The sequence below is a fragment of the Poecile atricapillus genome, chromosome Z, assembly GCF_030490865.1.
Source record: "Poecile atricapillus isolate bPoeAtr1 chromosome Z, bPoeAtr1.hap1, whole genome shotgun sequence".
Taxonomy (NCBI): Eukaryota; Metazoa; Chordata; class Aves; order Passeriformes; family Paridae; genus Poecile; species Poecile atricapillus.
In genome coordinates, this window is record NC_081289.1 from 84,681,429 (window position 1) to 84,699,305 (window position 17,877).

Below are 17,877 nucleotides of genomic sequence, written 5' to 3' on the forward strand. Positions count from 1 at the left end.
GTTGTTTACTGTTACTGTTTTAGAAAGAAAATAAATGGCATGTTTCAGTATCAGTTCATTCTGGACTATTTTTTCTGTCTTCCCACTCTCTAAAGTAGCAGCCCAGTTAAAATGGGAGTTATTTAAACAATCCAAATATACAGTTTTTTTTTTTTTTATGGAAGAAAGACTGCTTTCACTCTTGCACATGCTGCTGCAGCCCATCATTTCCTTCTTGTGTCTTAAGACTAGTTACACATGCTCACAGACCGCAGAAATAAGCAGTCAGCGTGCACCAAACACTTCTGCTCCTTTTAAATTTTTTTTTTGTTTTTTAGCTAATACAATAGGAGACACTGCATATATCCTCTGGTTTCCAAACTAAAGGGACAAGTGCAGAACTGCAGAAATTAATCAGAATTTTGATTCCATCTAATTTTTCCAGCAGCTAGCACCCTGTGCCACCCACCCAGTTTTGGTCTTTTCAGACTGGGAGAGAAATGATAGGCAGAGATCAATCAGGACATTGCAAGTCTGCTGTCCCAGAGAAAGTCAGGACATCTGGAGTGGTAATGCAGAGGCACTGCACACAGTTGGGACGCCTTTGAGGTGGAAATCATCAGTGTCTGGAGGGTTGTATTTTGGCATAACCCCATGGAGAGTCACTGGCTCAACTACTTCACTTCTGAGCAGATGATGGCAAGAACTGCTCAAAGTGAAAAAAAAAGAAGTCCTTTCAGTAGGTGTTGTTAATGATGAGAATGAATGTGTTGACACCATCTGTGGTATTCTAATTCTGACTAACATTATCTGCAACACAGATGTGCAAAAGCACAAGGTGACCTAGAAGTCTTCAGCAGAAAAAGTTGGAAAAATAATTCATAGTGTGTTATTTTTGTAAGGCTAAATAAGAGGTTATCCTTAGATGAAACTTTGTGTCTCCATTCCTTGAGGAATACTTAAAAATCCCACACTAAACTGTGAGCTTGTATACTAGACCCACTTTCGGAGTCAACTTAATCACGTAAGTCTCTTTGTGGCCAGCCAGCCATCCCTTAAATGCATGCTTGCCTGTGTAGAGTTATAAATACAAGAAAAAGAGCATGCTGCACTTTGAATCACTACTGGAACTAGGTTCAGATAGGATGGCATACCAATTTTCACTGCTTATGCTCTCACTCCCAAGAAAAAAGCCCATCATAGTTATGGACTGTATAACCTACTCAGGGTGGAGAGTTTTGTGGTCCCTGAAAAAGCTAGGAGGAACATGCACCTCTTGAGTAGCATAATTCTCTTCAGATGGTCTAGAGGAAGGCCAGCCTGCATTTCTTGTCTGCACAATCCTGCCCATGTCTGTTGCACTTTGGATCTACATCCACTACATGTAATTCCTGATGGTATATTTGGGTAATTCAGGTAATCTTGCACTGCTTGATACATTGCTTACATTTGATGCAGCTTAAACAGCTATTTAAGTATGTAGAAAGAGATGGACTAAGAGGGAAAAAAAACCAGTGTTTGGAATGAAAAGTTACCTGGTGATATCAGAACAGCAGATGAAAACAAGGCAATCTCCTCCTCAGTCAGCTGTAAGGAACACAAATTCTTTGCAAAGTCAAATGCTTCATTTACCAGATCATCAGAACCTGCAGACAAAAGAGAACCAATGTTAGAAATCAGCTCTTCAAACTGCAGGGATTGTTTTGGTGTAAGAAAAAGTTGTTCCTAAATTTCTGTACTAATAAAGCAACTGCTTTTCATTAACTATTAAAATTTCATGTAACCCAAAAATGGCACTAAGATGTTCACGGAAGTGAAAAAAATTATCAAGAATGAGGGTGAAGTACAAAAATTGCACAGACATCTTAACAGAGAATATTCTTTCCCAATGAGGTAATATCTGTTTCTAAACAGATATTGAACTTAAGGAGGAGGAAGGACCAACCCTAAATAACATTTATACATAATTTTACTAAGTACAAATGTGTATGAAAATTTGCAAAAGCATCATAAAGATAAAAATAAATTAATTAATACACATTCATAAAGGCTTTAAACTTATAAAGAAGTAGCATGTTTATGATACACACTAAGAAAAAAAATTATGATAAATATATACATTTGAAGGTAATATCTCTCTTTGAGTTTGGTCCTGAATAAATTTCTGATAATATCAGTCTGATGGATGCACAAAACACAAACATTTCACTATTAACATTTCAGGTAGCACTCAATATCATGTTGAGAAACAGAATAATTTTTTCAGTACATGAATCTAAATGAGCTTACTTAAAAGTTTTAGGCAAAACAGTATTTTCAGCAATTTGTTCATTAATTTAGTCTTCTCACTGCTGGGGCTAAAATTGCCTTCTGCAGGACACAATTAGTGGGAGGGATTTCTTACATCAACTGTAACTGAACAGTAAAGACAAATAGCTTGGCTCCTGCCATAAACTCATGGTTCATCAAAACTTCAGAAGGCAAAAAATCTATTTGAAAAAACCCTCTTGCTTCTCTCTTTTTATTAGAGAAAAACAGCTATCATTGCTAGAAGCTGATGGAATCACCTTTTTTTTTCTTTTTCTATTCCAAACTAGACATTTGGAGACTTGAGGATTCAACATTTACTGGAGATTTCCACTGTGGGTCACTATTCTCATAAAGACAAATTTCTTGCTATATGGCTCAATGCAATTGGTTGGAAAAAAGAAGAGCAACATACCCAAAGCTTTAAACATTTGCATCCCTCCATACTTTCCTTCAAACAGAACAGTATTGTTAAGTGGGTTGAAGGCACGGCACATTCTCACCAAAACCACTTCCAAGCAACCTAGCAGACAGAAAAAAGAGCAAAGGTACCAGGTATTATTGCCAAACATCAGAGCACAGGAAAGCTCAAGAAGATATTTACAAAGCCATCAGCCATTAAAAACATCAGAAGGGACAGACACTCTTTGAAGACATCTACATTACACATCTATGAATGCAAGAAAAAATATTTCTGTGTGCTTTGGGTAGAGAATGGGATCATTTCTGCTCCAGTTTAACCACTTTTCTACAGATTGACTTTTTCACTCTGCAGAGAATTAGCAGCCTGGACTAGATCTGAATTTAGATAATGGGCAAATAATTTCAGTTTGAAATACTTTATCCTGAAAAATAGGCATTTATTAAAACTCCTTTTTAATAGTTAAACCTTTTTTTTAAAAAACAAAAACCAGCTTCATTCAAGGCATATAAAAATCCCAGCTTAATTTGACTGGAGAGGGAGAACATCACAAATCATTTTTAGAAAGAAAGTATAAGCTAAAGAACTGCCAAGAGCACACCTAAAATAGGTTTTACTTTTTGTTTGTTTCTATTTTTCTTTTTTACTGGTTGTTGAATAGAGAAAAAAACACTTCCTTTTTAATCCTTATCTTTGCATTTTATCTCCTAACTGCAAAATTTCCAACTGCAGTTGGAAAAGTGGAAGGAAAAATTTTAACATCTCTTAACTAAAGCTAGATCTCCTGTAGGATGAACTCAGAATCTGAGGTTTATTCTGCAGATACGCTTTTGAGAGAAAAGTCCTCATTTTCAAACTCCTGGTCAGCATTAACAGTAAAAGAGAAAATAAAACCTGACAAATTCTTATATGCTATAGCTTAACAATATTTTCCAGCAGAGTGAAATAAATCTTTTCCTGAAGGTGCAGTTGTGCTGTTAACCTTGCCAGTCAAATGAAGTTTCCTAGGGGTGCACTAGTATCCGCAGCATTTTCAAAATTAGTATGAGGTTAAACAAATAGTTTTTGTGCTATAACTCCCTTTCTCTAGGAGGTTGCCTGTGTGTTTCCTGAGTCTCTGTATCACTTCCCTTTGCAGCTGTGCCCATCACCAGGGCCCAATCCCTCACCAGGACACAATCATGGTTCTCTTAAGGCCAAGGTTGCGGATTTGATTCCCCCACAGGCCACTTAAGAGCTGGACTTGATTTTTGTTGGACCCCTTCTACCTTAGAACAGTCTGTGATTCTGGTTCTGCCACTGAGGTTAGCTCAGTCGGTTGGAGTATGGTGGTAATAACACCAGGGTTGTGGGTTTGGGGCAGTCACTGAAAAACTGGGCTGTGGTCCCTGTGGGTCCCTTCCAACCCAGAACAGTCTGTGACTTCTGTGTATGGATAGCTGAATCACACAGGCTTTCAGCCTTAGTGAAGAGATCTCTCTCCAAAGAGAAGCACTTAAGTTTTAACAAGCTGCCTCACACAGCATCCTACCTTTTACACATGGAGGGAGCAAGAAACTGATATGACAGGGTAAATGCAGTTAATTACCAGTCGTGGTTCTTGTGGTTCACTTAGTCATGCCATTTTGTCCTCCTGGGCAGTGTTACTGCACAGTCATGATAAATCTTGTCAGGATTCTTTCGGAGGACAGGAATTACTGAGCCCCTTGATAAGAAAGGAAAGCATTTTCCCCTTGCCCTTATGCACACACATGCAAACCTGGCATGCAGAGAGAGCATGGTTGGAGCACACTGCCATAATCTGCTCTCATTTATTCCAAAAACAACTGGCACCAGCAGGAATTTTCCCTCCTGTGCATTGGCTGTAGAGTATTTCTGTAGTCTCATTAAAAAGATTAAGGATGACCACAGAGGCAGGTCCCAGTGAGCCTGCCTTTGTCTCATTAATGACAAGTTTTACAGGGTTTCATTAATGACATTTTACAGGGTGGCAGATGACTGATTCGACCAGCTCAATTTGCAGGCTCCTTCCACCACATGTCAGGTTGGAGGCTGCAGTTTTTGCGATGGTTGTGTATGTGTGTGAATGTGTGTGTGTGTGTGTGTGTGTGTGTGTGTAGTTAATAACCACAACTGACTGTAGAGGGGAGAGGATCAGAAGTCAGTAACATCATTAATGTGAAAAAATACAGCAAGGTTAATGTACTTAATGCAACAGACAGAAATTAGGGCTCCCTCAAAATCAAAATGATTTGCAATCAGGAAAAGACAGGAGGGCACATTTCTAGGGACTCAGTCTCAAGCTTCTGGTGTTTACCCACCTGACTTAAGAAGGAGAATTTGGTCATTCTGGCAGAGCTCCATGAAGCCTGTTATGCGCTTTGCAAACTCCACCACGTACTGGATAGCATGGGTGATCTGAATGGCACACTGCTGCCACAGAGCTTCTCTCGTCTTCCAGGAAAGCACACGTGCAAGAGCAAAGTGGTGAGTAAACAGTGCATTAAGTTCTTCAGGGGGCCTTGCAGACAGCAGGACTCCCCACACTCCATCCCCATACCCAGGCAGAGCTAGCAGCATCTCTTTTTCTCTAGGCACCCAACACTTCTCATTAGAAGGCTGCTTTCACAAGATGCTGCCCCACTCATCTGAACTCTGGTATTGCCTTTTCAAAGGAGCAGAATGCACTTCCCAGTGTTATAATGTGATTCTAATGTTGGCTTTTTGTGCAGGACAGACTAATAGTGGAATGAAAAAGGCACGTATTCCACAGCACTCTTGGGCAAGAAGTGGCACAATGCTATTGATTTATTCAACAGAGTATTTTTCTAGCTTGAAAGTTGAAATATATAATTGAAGTATCTTAACACAGGTTACATTAAAATGTTGACTTCCTGATAATAATTTAATGACATTCTGTGCAATTCCTTGCACATGCATGTGTGTAAATGAAAATGGATGCTATTGGTTTCACTGCAAGCTGGGTGTGTTTTTGTTCCTGTTAATACTGCACAGCCCCTCAGATTTCAAAGATGACTGGACCACATCTGAAGAGGTGCCAGTGGAAAAAAGACTGAACTTGACCTGAGAATCACAGGAGCAGAACAAAAACGTAGTGTAATGAGATAATTTTTTCCACCCAATATTGAAGAGCTTCAATTTAAGGAGTACTTTTGGTTCGTTATCCTCTGCTCCCGTAAGAGACAGGTGTTTGTTATTCACAGAAAAAGCAGATATGTTTTCAAAATGATAAGGAAACAAGGTTGTCTTATGTTTTTAAACTCCTCACAACAGAGGATCCAATCACAATTAAACTGGAGTTAACTGAGTTTGTGCATGAGGTTAAGATCTGTAATAACAAGCACAGAAAACTGGATTCCATGACCATACCTAAGCTTTAACAATAGCAAACAGCACAATATGCTGGAAAACTGCTGCTTTATTTTATGAAGTGTCACTGCTTTGCTTTCAGCAACCAGTTCCCCAAAGGTACTGAAAAGTGTATTTTGCCCTATAGGAAACTCATCAGTGTACTCCTGTCAAATAAACTACTCTGTTAACAATTTCAAGCAGAAGAAAAAGCATATTAAAGGATTGTACCTTGCTCTGGTAAACCTTTATTTCTTCATATGTGTGGGTCTGCCATGCTAGCTGATGTAATTCCTCCATTGTATACTGACATGTCTCCAAATGAGATTTAATGATATTCTGTGCAATTCGGTCTGTGAAAAGGAGAATAAAAAATAGATTGCATGAAAACAGTGAACAGCAACAGCAAAGTGCTGAAAACATTGAAGATGTTGGAAAATGTGCATTTAAGAAAATCAGTCTTTTCTTTTCAATGCTACCTTTCTCATTTGTTTTTAATTCTGCAGTTGATTATTGAAAAATGTTTCAGTATTCAATCCAAAGCCAAACGATAAACAGTGTCTCTGCAGAAGAAAATAACAATGATTTCTGTGTAACTCTACAGAATCTTTATTCTGAAAGTGATTTGGTTTGTTTAAATAATTTTTGCTTTGAGGCTCTTTTTACCCAATTGCTTTTGTCTGCCCCAAACCTATGCAGTAACTGGTAGACTCTTCTAGCCTGGAGAAGAGAGAAGAGAGAAGAGAAGGAACACTGCTGGTATCACCCCAGCAGGGTACCTCTTCAGGCTTTGGGATGCAATCTCTGCTGAAAGGCAGTATCTCCCTGTCCACATCCATGCTGTGTGTAGATGTTTGCTTTCTTTCCTCAATGCCCATTTCTTTCTAGTTCTCCTGAAAGAACTAATCTGCTGAACTCAGTGGTCAGCGTGTTTCAGAGCTACCAGGTGTCTCAGAAATTGACTGACTACTTGAACTTGCCATGAACATTTGCATTACTTTGTCACAACTTATTAAAGAAGAGAAAACAGGTCTCTTTTTTCTCAAGCTTTAATCTGGATAATTTTCTGATTGAATTTGATGAGCAAGAACATGGAGCCTCTTTTATCAAGGGGTGAAAGCTAGAACTAGTATCCTGGAGTTTAGAAGGAGAGATGGAGGACATAAATCTCCCACACAGCACTAAGCTACCTTAAAGTTGTCCTGAAATTGCAGCCTTAGAAACTACTTCACAACATGGAATGCAGGATGCAAGCAGAAAAGGAAGAATGCAATGTTACCCTGGAAACCCACTAAAACTATGAGAAAATTCTTAGACGAGTACTTGAAAGCAGACCTTTGCCCTTAAAGCCGCTTGAGTGGATTGAAAAAAATTTCACAAAAACTTCCAACATGAATTAATTAACTTAGGAGCTGAAATGTTGTGATATAACATATTACAGAAAACAGATGATTTCCTATTTTTCAACTTAGGGACCTACATGTCTAATGAAGCTCATTGCTTCAGCATGAAAACTTTGCTTAAGCCAAACAAAGGAACAAAGTTGAAGCCGCAGAAGTGAACTGAAGAACTTGCAGCTGAACCAGCATTGCGCAGAATACATTTGTCAAAAAAGGGAAAAGGACACTGACAATGCATTAGCCAAACCTGAGCATGGGAAATAGAACAAGGTAAACCATTGTTCACTTGTTCAGATCCTCAACAGTTTGCATAGAGTGTAGAGATTTGGAGCCTGGAGTCCCAAAATAAGTCTGCTTCTTTAGCCAAATACTGACTGAACTTAAAAACATCAGCAAGGAGGGAAGCTGAAAAAAATAATGTAGAAGTATATGTTCCCTGTAAATACTGCTAGCTATTTGAAGGACAGATGCCTGTGCTACTCTCACAGTTAATAAGCTGAGACTTAGTAGAAAGGTGCTGAAGATAAAAAAGTTGCAGGTTTGTGTAGGAAAAATAAAACCTGCCTAATTGAATTTGTGCAGGTATCCTTTTACAGATCAACACTATCTTTACGCTTCCTGATACTGACCCAACCTAAAGATAACCAAGAATGGATATTAATAGAGTGATCTACACTGTTCTTTTATGGAAGGTTAGATGGCAATCTTAACCTTTGATGGTAAGCTGTTGCATTTTACAATAAAAATCTTGAAGATAAATGAGCATCTCTCTTACCATAAGCATCTCAGATAATTTCATATTACTGCATACACAGATTTCTAATCAGATAAGGTGACCTGATGTCAACAATCTGAAACAAGACCTTTAGATTTCACTGACTTCAAAATATATTTGATTAGCAGTTTGACACTACTGCAAAGCTCCTCAGCTCCCCTCCTTTTCCTAGCATTTATGTATTTACCTGAGGAATGAAGAGCTGAGAAACTCTCCAGGGCTTTCTAGGGAGCCTGTGTTTTACCCCATGCATCTTTTCCTTACATACTTATGCTTATGTTGGGCTGACATTAAAACCAATTTAGATGTGCAAAGGCCTGGGGCAATCGCAGCAAGCAGCAGCTCTGAATGCTGACATCCAAAAAGGAATCAGGTGCAAGACAGACTTGAAACTCTTGTGCCGCAGGCTAGGCAAGGCTGAGTGTGTGATGGAAAGGGTACACTGGGTCTCTGAGGAGATGGAACTGCTCATTCAGCAAAGGAGGCTGCTTGCTTACATTCCGTGCAGGAGTGCCTGGAAGGGGCTTTATGCAAATGCAGCCTATGAGTGGGTGGCAGAGCTGACATGATGCAAAAAGTAAAAGAAGTATACACCTGTCTTGGCTTCTCAGATGATCCAGCAACAGAAGATCCAACACAGGCAAGGAATGTCACTCTCAAAGGGTTTCACAGACCGCGGCATTTCTTTTTTTCCACCTTACCTTTTCAGATTTTAGCATTGTTTTGCTAAGGAGTCAGTACACATCTTGGCAAATCCCAACAATGACATTCCTAAACCACTGGCAACAACATCCATGACAACTGATGTAAACCTGTCCTATCACAGGTACAGTCCTGTACCCAAAATATATGAATTTTAGTGAGACCTGGAAGCTCTGAAATACACTGAAGACCAAGTTCAACAGATTATTTCTTTTAATAGAATAGAAAGTAATGGGCAATGGGGAAAGCAAGAGAAAATCTATGCACAACAAGAAGAGAGACACTGCCTTGATGCAGAATCCTAAAGCCCGTGGAGGTACCTTGCAGGGGTGATAATCTAATAGCTATATTCCTCCTCTTCTCCAGGCTAGAGGACAACAATTACTTCATATCAAGTCTTGACTTTGGGTTGATTTTACTTTCAAAAATCTTGGGCCATAGATTTCAAGGGTCCCTTACCACTCGGTAACCTCATGGACACAGCTAGAAATCCTGTTTGGATGGACTCCAAGGACTACAAAAGATAACTCTATTCTTGTGACTTCAATGTAAACTGCATTTCTACATGAAATATTGTCAGCTCCCATTCTGTGTTAAGTTACAACAGGTTTGCTGTATGAAAAGAGATGATTCTGGACACATGGGTGTGAGACTCAGTCTGCAATATTTTATTTTCTAAGGACCAAGTGCTCCCACTATAGAATGAAAATTAGTAATTCTAATGGAAAGAATTCCTGAGCCTGGATGACAGTACACCACCAGCCTGTAAATTGCAGGATTTGTAAAGCTTATCTATCTGCCACTGTACATAAACACAAATGTAGACTAGGTGCTTTACCCCTCCCCTTTTGCCTGCATACTGGGTTTATTACATTAGGGCTAAATCTCCTATCTTGATCACTTGATACATGAAAATCACAGCATATCCTGGCAGATTGACTCTGTCTGGGAAACATGGCCCACAGAAAATAATGTTCCCAGTATCCAAACTCTGATATACACTAGGATGTGGAGGCATTTGCGTTAGGCAGCTTGATTCTAAATTTGAGGTTTCCATAGTATTGGATTATTGGAAAATGAATATTTTCTTAGTATTTTTTAGAATTTCTTAGTACTGTATTATTAGAAAAATAGTATTTTCTTAGTATTAGTATCTTAGTATTAGTATTATACCTTGAATTCTTTTCTTGAAAAGCAGACACTTATTCTACAAATGCTCTGCTTAATTAAAAAAAAAAAAAAAAATCAAATCTGGAAAGAAGTACTTTCTTCCAGAGTGATAAACCAGAAACAAGATATTCAGTCAAGGACACTGTCAATAATTGTAACCAATGGTTTCAAAAACCAGAAATGCTCAAACAAAATACATCATGGGAAGTCCACTTGTATTTTATCACTGTTCTGCATGTCTCTGACTGGTTTTCTATAATGGCCTGCTATTCTAGCTGTAGAGACTCATATGTTCTTAGAGGACAAGGAAATCCAGATGGTGTTTGTTGGCACTGCTATAGAGCACAACCTGAGAGGTCAGGCTGGTCCCTGCTCCACGCAGCACAGGGCATGCTGCCCTACCTGCAGCAAGGCCTAGTGAGGCCTTGAGAGGTGCCAGACCAATGGGTAGATAGTTTAATTGGAATTTGCAATGCAGCAGTTAAAAAAATTTGAAAATTTAATGTGTAGTAGATGTCCAGATGAAGATGAAAATTGTACATCTGTACAAGCTGAAGAGGACCATGAGATACCAATGCTGTTTCAGGAAAAGAAATGTTTTTACATTTGTCCTGGCCTACCTAAAACAGAAGACAGGACCAAGAGACTTGATTCTGTGAGGACTGTGCCCAGCGAAGGAAGCTATACAGAAAAGTTGGTGTGACAAACTTGGATCCCCATTTTTTTGCATAAAAAATCCATTTTTTAATGCATCAAATACCACTTGCCACCCCCGCCTGACCTTCCATCCCCAGCGTCTGGGTGGGTAACAGGGCATCATGTGTGTGAACAAGGGACCAGTGTGCTCTGCCTGACTGGTCATCAGCCACTGCCTTCGGGGGTGAACGTGGGACTGGCTTGTGGCTTCTGCCTTTCCCTAATGTTGTCTATCTCCTTTGCCTACTGAGTAGTCACTCCTCCAAAACTTGTAGGAACTCAAGTGTCTGAGACTGCTGCATCATTTCACTGGAGCTGGAGAGTAGCTAAAGAGTCATTGCACAGCCCTGACAGAAGGACTGGGGAGACAGAAAGCCCTATTTTATCAACAAAACAGGACAAAAGCATATGTTGCAAGAGAAAAGCAGCAGCACATAAACTTGGGACTACAGCTTGTTGCCGCTGAAGATGAATAGATCACACGGACACAGGTCGAGGTGTGGTGAAGAGAAGAGAGAGTTTATTTTTCCCTCCAGGATTTATAGGCTTCTGACCACAGCCAGGGATTGGATGGTCAGGATAACACTTTCCCACTGCACTGGCCATGAGAGATGCCCATCACAAGACGTGTAACAGAAAGAATGTACACATATCTATGTTTACAGTTACTGTCCTGGGAAAGTCTTTAGAAAACTATGTTAGCAAGCTCAGAAGCTGAGTTTTCAGGGCGACATCAGCTCACCGCTTGCAGAATGACCCTTTCTGTTCCCAGTTTTGTTTGCTCTTCCCTCCTCCCTTTCTTCTCCCTGTACTTTCCTATTTTAGATTTCAAGAGTTACCTCACAAAGGCACTCTCCAAAGACTACAATTGCTCAAACATTTATTGCATCAGTAGAGTAGGAATTGCTTAAATATGGGTACGTACAAAAAAACTGAACATTGCAACCTAGATAGCAATCAAAATCAGCATACCACTGACCCACAGGGGTCTAGTGTCAGCTGATAAATCAGTCCTGCCTTTTTCAGGCACTTCCTTGCAATATCCAGAGATGTCCAGCTACAATAGTGAGGAAAATCTCCAACTTGAGGTCAAGTACAATGCTGGTGGGGATGGATGTAATCCACAGAGTGCACACAACATTCACCAGCTGTGAATTTGGCCTGCTAAGTGGAAATTATCCACAGTAGCATTTGTTTCCTACAGGCTCCTTAGTTCTTTCATTTGTCTCTCTTTTCCCAGGAGAGACTCTAGATTTTCTCAGCATTCCCTTCTTTTGCACAGGGAACTGGAAAACTTTGAAGTATGGCTCCTAAAACACTGATAATCTTCTTCAATTAAAATGAATAATGAATCTTTAATTTGCCACTTACCCTTAGGATCCAGTTGGGTAGCTAAGAGCTTATCTCAGCTTATATCCTAAGTTGAGCTCTTGCAGGGATCCACTTTGAATTAATGCTGCAGTAACATCACAGTTTTGGCTGGCTGCTGTAAGCATGCATAACAAAACTCCAGACAGGCATTCTAAATAAAATCTCTGTTCTAAGACCTAAAAACTTGGCAAGATAGCATTGGATCAACACTTTTTTGTATGCTAATTCAAGGGTATTATGACTACAAAATGAAAATTTTTGAAAACTGAATCACTGAATTCACTGAATTGAGATTATTCTTAAGTTCTTTGACAGTTGTAGAGACAGTGACACAGCTAATAAAGTAAAAATAGCTCAATGGTTTCTTCAAATCATGAATAATAGGTCTCAATTTTTTTACATGAACATGAACTGGATGAAAAGCCTGCCTTTTTTTTTTTTTTTTTTTTTTTTTTTTTTTTTTGGCAGAAGAACAGGAACATTTTTTCCTGAAACTGGTTGCAAAAAGCTTGTTCCATTTTTCATCTGTCTCTGGCATTCTCAACACCAAAGTGCAAAAAGTATTTCGCTTTAGAAAACAAGCTGATTTCATAACCCTATTTGCTTAATACATTTGTAACACTACACCATATGAGGCCTAGGAAGTTATTATGAAACATAAAAACATTCATATGAGACTAAAAGTGCTAGAATTTAATTCAGGAACAACCTTTCCTTACGTTTAAGTTACTGAGTGCTTAACATCATGAGCAGAGTGCACAGAGAGTAACTGTTATGTGTGTGAATTCTCTACTGCCTCTCTCTCCTTCAAAATACATCAGTGCTTTCTTTGTCTTTCTAAAAAATGCTAATAATTTAATATTAAAAAGAATACAATGGAAAATGACAACACAATGGAATGAAGTCCTTATCTTAAGGAAGATGGACCCAGAAATTCTGTTAGATCCTAGAGGACTTTTTTTAAATGCTTAATGGTCTCTACTTAGTAATACTTCTCCTAGGACTCAGCCAATTTGGCAAAAATTAGAAATCATTTAACTGGCAGCAAAAGCACAAACCAAGGAAATAGCTAGAGTTCAAATGGACTCTAAAGGCACCGTAATTACCACAAATTTATTGAGATGAGCTGTTTCTTAGCTTCTTCCAACATAGGTTGGATAGACCTTTATATTAAAATGAGACAGTTCTGAAACAAGAAAGTGGTTTCATTTTTTACCATTAAGTATATGTTACCTGAAGTGAACATTGCTGTCTATTAAACCGAGAAATATATATGGAATAATTAGAATATTACTGGTTTAAACCGTGTTTGTGAGGGTTTGCCCTGTCATAGCCTGCAAAAAGCTGGGAGAAGTTAACATATCTATTAGCACTTGTTTCACTGTCAGTCTTCAAATTAGCTTTCTATAAAGATTTTAATCTATCTATAGAAACATGTTAAAAAGTAATGACAAAGCATTCTACAATGGTTCTGTTTTCCCGTAGTGTGGCAAATGAGTTGGATGAAAGTGATTTTAGTGTACAGTGTCAGAAAGCGGAATAACTTGGTTATCATAAGCAATGACAGAATCTTCACTGATCAAAAGAAAAGCCATCCATGCAGTCAAAAAGGAACACAAGACAGGGCTCCATGCCTTAATATCTTGTATTAACTATTCCCATTTACATGTGACTTTCATTCCTTGAAGATTATGGTACTATAAAATCTGCGTTCTGATAATCAGTTTCAGCATTTGTCTCTGAGCCCTATGTCTTGTCACATTGAATTTTTCCACTGTGCACGTCTATGTTCCTCTCTCATGCATTTCACTTGAATTCTTTCTCATATCTTTTCACTCTTGTATAAAGGAATTGCTGCTGTTCTGTGAAATAAAATATCAAAAGCTGAATGTACTGATGAAAGACATCATTACCTACGAAGCTGGAAACAGCATCACAAAATGCAAAACAAGCAGAATTACCTTATTCTCAGGAATAAAGTGGAAAGTAGTGAAATGCATGAAGTGAGTGATGAAAGCCAGCAGACAGAAAACACACAGTGTGCAAAACTGGACTGTAGCCTTGGAAAAGCAAACTTAGGATGCAGCATGTGCACTGGGAAAGAAAAAAATTGTAGCCCCAAACTTCTGATGCCTTCCTTGTGATTTAGGATTAAGGAATGATCAACCATTGCCATCCAGGATGACAAAGAAATTTAACAGGGACCCCAGGTTAACCTCACACAAAGTACAATTACTTTGTAATTGTTGGGGCTGACTGCCCAGAAACACCAGACATTGATGGCAAAGTTGACATTAAATCCACAGAGGGGTTATGCAGATGAGGACAAAAGCAACAAGTAACCACTATTTCAAACCACAGCAATTTTGGCAGATAGCATGCCACTTCCATGTACTACAGTGATTCCTAAAGCATCACTTCCTTGTCCTCTCAATTCTTGTCTGCAGTTTGCCTCTTTGTGGGCTGTGTGTGAGTCACAACCCTGGTTCTTTCACACATCCCAGGCCCTCTGTACTCTGGCACCTGCTCCAGTCTTCTTTTTTGAGCATTACTTGCAGAAAGTAATTTCTTCTGCTATTGACACTGCTGCTCCAAAGCATGTGACAGGGAACCAGCCAAAAATCTATTCTTACAACTGTCAGCAACAGTGTGCCTCAGTACTTATCACACCATTGGATTTACATTGATCTTTCTGTGTGATTTGTAATCTGACAATATTCACAGCACAATGTTATTCCTGAAAAGACTGCCATGATATATGGTAATGTATGGGATGTATGATCTGGTGTTTTACATATTTTGACTGCTACAAATGGTTGATTTCTAACGGCTTTTTTTGAACTCTCAGTAGAATGAACATATTTTGCCAAGTTTGGTCACTGAAGAAAAAGTTTTCGTCTTTGGAGAAAAGGATTAACTTTATATAAATTTAAAGGATTAGAAATTTGATCTCTTTAAAGAACTATATTATGATGCTTAAAAATGTAAGCTATAGATAAGGTTGTTTTTCATACCATTCTATGCATATTTTTAGCTCATTTGTAAAACAAGCTGAAGTGCTAAGTGTTGTCATGTGAACGGAAATGAGAATAGAATTGAAATATAAATGTATTCTGATTGTCATCTTTAAATAGGTAATGATGTTAAGATAGAGTGCCCTGACGGCATGTGTGTAAAATTCACATTGCGTATTTTAAATGATCACTAGATGGCAACATTGCTTCTCTTAAATACAGCTGCCAGGGTGTAGACAGCAGCCCTGTAAAATTCTGACTGTCATGTTGGTAGAAGGAATATTAAACCATGGCCTAGAAAAAGAAGAAGAAGAAGAACATTATTCAGGACTACAAAAACATAATTTCTGTTTCACTGCAGGGTGGGTGGTGGCTTTGTAAAGGGAACATAAACACAGATGCTATTGTCACCTTAGGTATGGGCTTTAATTAGTGAGCTCACTTCATTCTGAAGGTGGTTTGGAGTGTCCCTTTAAATAGCATCTAGTTGACCAATATATGTTCAGAAAGCTGTCTGTTAGCACTCGATCTGGCACAGGGAACAAACCCTGGAGATAAAGAGAAGGGTGTTAAGGAATGAGAATTGCTTATCACTTTGGAGAAGTGCTTTTGCAAAGAGAAGTGCTTATCACATCAAGAAGTGCTTTCAAAACCAAAGCACAGTGGACTTTTTAAGGTATCGGTCTGATGCTGATATATATTTATATATTGCATATCCAACATTAAGTTTTGTGGATATCTGTGACAAGTATAGACATAGAGGAATAAACTAAATTCTTCTAAAGTTAATGAGAAGATTTCTGCTGAAAGAAGAAAGGTGTGGGACTGGAATTCAAACAGATCTTCAGCACAGGCTTCAGAATATTTACAGGTGATGATCTCCCTTCAAGGGAAGAGAGTGAAATAACTCCTGCTTGTACAATTTTGTAGCAGTGGAAATCAAGTTACTTTACAGAATACAAATTTGTTCATTATGGTCCTCAGATGAATGTATGAACCCAGCTAAATTATGACTAAATTACAAATGCACAGAATATAATTTGTGGTCACCTAGAGGACTTTTCTTTTACATACCTATCCTGAGTAAGTTTAAAAAAAAATTAGGGTTTTCCTTTACTATGAACTTTCAGTCTGTGTCCAAGTCAACAGAGCTGTGCCTGTACAATATAAGACAGGTGATGCCTCCTCCAATCCACATCAGGCATCTGTCCTAGGGAATTACTGCCCACCCTAAGATATATGTAGCAAGACAGGCTTAGAAGGACTGGGGAAAGGGAAGGTCAAACTTAAGCTCGCCTTTCTTTAATTCTGGTAGGAATGTAAGCCATTCTCCAAGCCACTGGGTACTTTCGTACAGGCCTGATGAAGAAATGTCATGCAAATATATGTAAACAACACTTTCATCTGTAATTATAGAGGCTGGACTGTGTGATGTCCTGTACACTCTAGAGGGGTCTTACTAACTACCCACATATACACAGCTACTGGGCACCCTTTAGCTTGACTTGCAGTGAATGCTTAACCAATCTGTTTTCTCCACAACAGTGTTAGCTAGTAATTTTATTTTGTCCTTAAGAAATCATAGGCTGCCAATCCCAACTGCAGTTAAGGCAGGGAAGCCTCTCCATTAACTTTTACAGACCAAGACTGGGGCCACCTATTTAGTGATAAAAATGCAGTGTTCAGGTCAGTGGCAGATAATATTATGCACATATATTTAAACAAGATAGTCTTTTAATTTCACCAAGTCTAAAAATAAGCCTTTTCTGACTCCTAATTTAAACCCACACTTGGGAGCAAGCACTGCCATCGGGAACTGGAGCTCCCTTTTCACTTCAGAATTTCCCACCTACCAGCTGACCTCTGGTGATGTGCTGTGTGAGGAGAAAGCCATTCTGCAAATGACCAAATTTTTGCTTTTGACAAGGCAAGCAGATTTCACCCCATGGTTTGAGATCCCACAGCATAATTTCTGCCTTCCCAGATGTGTAGATGGCACAGTGGTCATGGAGAAATAGGATCATGCTGCCAAGTCCCTGGCAGCATGAGCCCTTGGGATATGGCTGTCTCCCATGCTGGCAGCATCACTGGCTGGTGGAACATACTGAATCATGCCACCCATGACAGGCAGTGACAGAGCCTGCCTAACTCATCTGGTCACTGCACCTCACCTACTTTGTGCTCTGTCCACTCAAATCTGTATCAAGTGTCCAACAAGATGCTTTGACTTTAGGACAAAAATACTCCCCTTTAAAGAAAAGGGGTCTGGATTGGAAATGCATTTGATGACAAGTTGAGGTTCTGCTCCTGTATGTGTATTCATGGGCTTTGGAGTGGCGTCTTTATGCTTTGAGTTTTTTTTTTTGGTAACAGGAAGTGGAATATTGATGAGGGGTGCGCCTAATGGGGAACTACCTGATTTTGTACAACTTCTCTTCATCGTAAATTCTGACAGCTACATGAGAAATTTGTGACTGTATCTGAAAATGCTTTTTGTTATAGTTAACCCTCTCTTTCATAGGAGGTATTGCCTATCCTGCTTCTCACAGAGATCAGATAATGGGCAGATAATTGGTCTACTTAACTAATTTGGAAAAATACAATAATACTAAGTACGTGTGACAGAGCCCTGTATAACTTTGATCTGTCAGCATGTATTTCTCCTGCTCCTAC

The 17,877-nt window shown here is 39.0% G+C and overlaps 1 protein-coding gene across 2 annotated transcripts in view; it reads right to left on the reverse strand.

The window, feature by feature from the left end:
* RORB (RAR related orphan receptor B) overlaps positions 1-17,877 on the reverse strand; it is a 128,224-nt gene that overhangs the window by 4,308 nt on the left and 106,039 nt on the right. For both annotated transcript variants that reach the window (XM_058825940.1, XM_058825939.1), the window contains exons 5-8: positions 6,308-6,429; positions 5,029-5,161; positions 2,702-2,809; positions 1,515-1,625 (exon numbers count right to left, since the gene is read on the reverse strand). In XM_058825940.1, the coding sequence (XP_058681923.1) occupies positions 1,515-1,625; positions 2,702-2,809; positions 5,029-5,161; positions 6,308-6,429 (474 nt within the window). The remainder of the gene's footprint in view (positions 1-1,514; positions 1,626-2,701; positions 2,810-5,028; positions 5,162-6,307; positions 6,430-17,877) is intronic.